Below are 4909 nucleotides of genomic sequence, written 5' to 3'. Positions count from 1 at the left end.
TGAACAAAGCACACAGGTCATGGTTACCCCTCCATGTACAGGTTAGATCCAATGAAAGACAAAGTAATATCAACTTAAAAGGACATGCAATATTTAGAAAACCAACATTTCAAACAAAAGTGTTGGAGAGATCTGTGTCAGTGTACGGTCCAGACATATGGAATCCACTGGATGAGGAAATTAAAGATATAAAAACACTCGCAGCCTTTAACAGAGTTATCAAAAGGACATGTTAAGTAAATATTAGAGATAAGTTGTAGAAAAATAAATTCATAAATCTTATGTAGTTAATTCCACTGGACATAGTATGGGTAAATAGAATTAAATGAGGGTTTGTTTAGACAACTGTTTATGTAAATGTGTATGTGTTTTTGTTTATATATACCTGTGTAAAACCTAGCAGGATTTTAATGTTTATTTTTCTTGTTTGATACATTTTGATTTAATTTGGTTGATTTAGTAATAGGGGCAGATAATATAAGTTTTCTTCTTTCTGCTCCTTTTCATTTATTAACTTTTTTATATGTATATAGTATTATTTTGATGTTAAGTATTGTTACTAAATGAAATAATATATAAAAAAGAATAAATTCTTATTCCACACCGATTTCACTGCGTTTAGGTTGTAGAGCGTGGATTATGAAATGTTCACCGCACAGACAGAGAGGTTCTGTAGACACAGATCTGCTGCAGATCTTCTGGTTTATCTCATACAGTCCATTAATGACAGCTGCACACGATCCATTTAAACCAGTCAAACTGCTGCAGGAGAGCTAGCTCTCTGTTAGCGCTAATGTTAGCTTAGCTTAGCTAGACGAAGCTCTCTCTTCAGATGTTCATGCATCTCTGTAGTTCTGCCATGAAACACAAGTTCTGCATATTTTGCACTAGAAATGTTTTTCTTTTATTTTTTTATGTTTCCCACACTTCCAAGCTCTGTTGTTATGGCAACCTTCCCAGAACTTCCTGTGACATCACTACCGACCCGGATTAGCACCACTGCACTGTGTGTCAAAGAGAACGGCAGACCCGGCGTGAGCAACATAGTTTGGAGATAAAAACAAAAGCAAAGAACGATGCGTCGACTAGTAAATTAGTTGTTGACAATCTTGTTGAAGTAGTCGCGACTCATCAACTAATCGTGGCAGCTTTGGTCCACTTTGACTGTAGTTTTCCTTAACCTGATGTAATGCATTCATTCAATTATACCTTTTGTTTTTACAACTTTGATCCACTTAGTCATGTTTTGAAAAGTGCTGCCGTCTAAAGCAGGAGTCTCAAACATACGAGCCTTAATCCGGCCCAGTCATGAAGAGGAAAACATGAGGATGTTGGAGGAAAAACAGAACGTTTCTGGAACATTCCTGTGGCGAGTTAGGATTATTTCAAGAAATAACTGAAATGTGCAATTCTAGATAAACGGGTAGAGATGAACATTCAAAATGGCGGCTAGATGAGAGGGCGGCGGGAATGCCGGAGACGCTCTCCCTAACTGGAAGGTAAAGAGATAGAGGCTCTTCCAGGACTGCATGTTTGGAGAGCTTGAAGTTCAAGGTAGAAGCCGTGTTGAAGTGAACATACCGCTGATCTGCTGATTGTTTCCATCTGCTTCACTGTCAACATGTTCCTCCAAAGCAGGAATCTCCATCAAGGTTTCAGTCTCCTGCTTCAGATCAAGCTGCTCTTCATCCTGACTGATGCAGAGTTCTCCTGGTTCCTCTTTCATCGGGGAAGGTTCTGGATCCTGCAGTTCCTCTAGAGTCTGTGGAGGTTCTGGATTCTCCTGGTCCGCTCTGAAGTTCCTCTGCTGGTTGCAGAGATCCTCTTCAGTCGACCAATGCTGAGGGAGGACTGCAGGGATCCAAGCACAAGAAGGGGGGGGCTTTTAGACGCTATATGTGGTATATACACTAAACTTCATGATGAAGGTAAACAGCAGCAGTTCAGAGTAGTACTGGACGATATGGAAAAAAATTATATCATGAATGTGTGAGTGACTGGGTGTGTGATTGAGGCCCTGCGACAGACTGGCGACCTGTCCAGGGTGTACCCCGCCTTCGCCCTTCAGTAGTCGGGATAGGTTCCGGCACCCCCGCGACCCCGAAAGGGAAGAAGCGGCCAAGAAGATGGATGGATGGATGATGTAAATTATTTTAAATCACAACATAAAAAACAAACTACATTTTTATTTGTTTGTCATAGTAATTGATCAAATGAGGTTATAAACCTGATCAGCTTGTCCTTGAGGTACCGAGGTCTAAAGGAAATGCAGGAGGAGCGAGTCTTTTCTGTCTGTGCTCACAAACTCTGGAACGCTTTGACACTAAATATCAGACGAGCGTCTTCCACATCCATCTTGAAAACTAGACTCGAGACTCATTTTTATAGTCGAGCTTTGACTCACACATGAGATTTTACTCTGATTTTAAATTCAAGTTTCATTTTATGTTTTTACTCTCAGTGCTTTCTTTGATCATGTTCTTATCTTTATGCTGTCCTTTATTTTGTTTTTATTAAATTATTTATTGAATTTGTTCTATTATGTTTTTAGCATTTAATGTTCAGCGCTTTGTTTGGATTTCAAATTGAGCAACAGTGCTTTATAAAAAAGCTGATGATGATTAAATGATATAAACGGTAGAAGAGAAATGTCAGAGAGACACTTTTCTATCACCTATATGATACGTATCATCATATCACCCAGCACTAGTTCAGATCAATGACGTCAGTCAGAGGAGGCAGAGGCACAGCAGAACACAGCTATAAAAGGATCCAGAGAACAGAAATATTCACTGATAAAAATGACTATTAGTGAAAACTTTTTTCTGTGTGGGTTTTTAACATTTCTTAGGTTGAAAACATAAAAGTGTTGAACTTCCTGCTGAAATCCAGGAGAACAGCAGCAGATACACAGACAAACATCTTTTTAGTCGAGCTTTGACATAGTTTTGACATGTCCACATGTTTTCATTGGATTTGATACATTTGACCAAATCCAATCAAATCTGATGAAGAAGAAATGTTGTGAAGATGAAGAAGAAGTGAACATACCTATGTGGTGGAGCTGAAGCTGCGGTTTCCAGCAGATATCCAGCAGTCTGCGCTGACGACAGAGCTCCTGCTCGTACTGGACGATGGTTCCTTCACAGAGTCTGAAGATTTCTTCAGCAGCAGCAGCGAGTCGCTCGCTGATCAACTCTCTCAGAGACTGAAGGGAAGACATGGTTCCTGCAGCTGCAGAAGATCTTCAGCTCCAACACACACCAAAGTCCTCTGAACAGCAGCAGCTCCGATCATCTGCTAGTCTCACAATCACAGCCACGTTGTCTTTACGTTCAACACGTATTCACTCATTTACGACACTTTAGCTAAAGAGGATTGTTCGGAACCGAACAACGTATCGCTACATCTCTGTAGAAACCTCACGAACGTCCCAACGAAACCGCCGTCCTCTCAGCACAAGCTAACGCTGCTAGCATGCTAGCTAGCGCCTCGAGCTGTTTACTTCCGGGTCACGTGAATAAACTTTATTTAATAAGAAACGTAAAACGGCTTCACTTGATCTCAACGTTGTTTGAAATAATTCCATCAAAAACAGTTTTCATTCATGAAAAATTAAATAAAATCTAAATTTAAAGAAAGTTTCAGGAAGACGTTATGAATGTTACTGTGACGTCACCACACTGTAACCTATTAATACTCCGATCATCCTCATAGCAGCTTTGACTAAGACAAGAATTAAAGCTTAAAACTAAAAATAAACACAGCTTTTAGGATCGAAACTTATATCAGTCTTCCTCAACGAAAATTTTTATTTTTAGACTTGGGGAGGAGAATCTTCTGACCACTAACTTTCTGTTCCGGCTGATGATGTCAGGCTGCCATCTTGCTGTCTGCTGCTCAGTCCTCTTTGTGCGCGAGGCGTTAGCTAGCAGCGTTAGCTTGTGTTCAGAGGACGGCGGTGTTTCGTTGGGACGTTCGTGAGGTTTGTGGACAGAAAGGACGATACGTGGTTCGTGTGGAACTCTCCGCATTTGGTCGTAAATGAGTGAATACGTGTTGAACGTAAAGACAACGTGGCTGTGATTGTGAGACTAGCAGATGATCGGAGCTGCTGCTGTTCAGAGGACTTTGGTGTTTGTTGGAGCTGAAGATCTTTTGCAGCTGCAGGAACCATGTCTTCATTTGATCAGAAAGATTCTGTCAGCGAGCAACTTTCTGCTGCTGAAGAAACCTTCGGACTCTGTGAAGGAACCATCGTCCAGAATGAGAATGAGGAGCTCTGTGGTCAGCGCAGACTGCTGGATATCACCTGGAACCCGCAGCTTCAGCTCCACAGCATAGGTATGTTCACTGCAGACAAACATCCATCAACGTCTTTGTTCTCCTCGTCTAAGCTGCTATCTGGATCCAGACTGTGCGGCTGGATCGCTCCAGTATTGATCCCATTTTAGTTTCATCGCTAATGTTAGCTTGTAAGCTAGCAGGAGATTGTGTTAACAGATGGATGATGGGAAGTAGGGGCAGGCTTACCCTGCACTAGCATCAATGAACTTCTGCTGCTTTGTTTAATTTAGTCTAAAAACAGCATCATCACGATGAAAAGAACACAAAGATCAAAAGATGATCAGAGGAACCAAAACACGACTAAATAATGATGAAAGAATATTTTAATGGTTAAAAGAACATGGATAATGTATCCCCCCAAACAGACAGCTTGTACTGCTTCTGCTGCAAGCTGTTCTACCAGTTATGGAGTTTTCTGTATTGTAAACAATGATCATAGATGGTTATTTTTATGGTATAGTTATCTTAGTTTTGTTCCGGGTGGTGTTGTGTGGTTTTGAGTGTCTCTCTTCCTCAAGGGAACCATTAAACTCAGGACCCGCTCTGGTTGAAACTGGAGCTG

The 4909-nt window shown here is 40.9% G+C and overlaps 2 protein-coding genes across 3 annotated transcripts in view; one reads left to right on the top strand and one right to left on the bottom strand.

Moving 5' to 3' along the window:
• Nucleotides 1-3102, bottom strand: part of LOC112140825 (gastrula zinc finger protein XlCGF57.1-like) — a 16849-nt gene extending 13747 nt beyond the window's left edge. Inside the window, exons 1-2 of the mRNA XM_024263835.2 lie at nucleotides 3052-3102; nucleotides 1582-1851 (exon numbers count right to left, since the gene is read on the bottom strand). Coding sequence (XP_024119603.1) covers nucleotides 1582-1726 — 145 coding nt within the window. The 5' untranslated portion in view covers nucleotides 1727-1851; nucleotides 3052-3102. The remainder of the gene's footprint in view (nucleotides 1-1581; nucleotides 1852-3051) is intronic.
• Nucleotides 3103-3518: 416 nt separating this feature from the next.
• LOC112140826 (gastrula zinc finger protein XlCGF57.1-like) overlaps nucleotides 3519-4909 on the top strand; it is an 11267-nt gene continuing 9876 nt past the window's right edge. For both annotated transcript variants that reach the window (XM_024263837.2, XM_024263836.2), the window contains exon 1: nucleotides 3519-4344. In XM_024263837.2, the coding sequence (XP_024119605.1) occupies nucleotides 4176-4344 (169 nt within the window). In that variant the 5' untranslated portion in view covers nucleotides 3519-4175. The remainder of the gene's footprint in view (nucleotides 4345-4909) is intronic.

The sequence above is a fragment of the Oryzias melastigma genome, unplaced genomic scaffold, assembly GCF_002922805.2.
Source record: "Oryzias melastigma strain HK-1 unplaced genomic scaffold, ASM292280v2 sc00216, whole genome shotgun sequence".
Classification (NCBI taxonomy): domain Eukaryota; kingdom Metazoa; phylum Chordata; class Actinopteri; order Beloniformes; family Adrianichthyidae; genus Oryzias; species Oryzias melastigma.
Note: the sequence above shows the minus strand (reverse complement) of the source record. Positions and strands in the feature narration are given on the sequence as shown.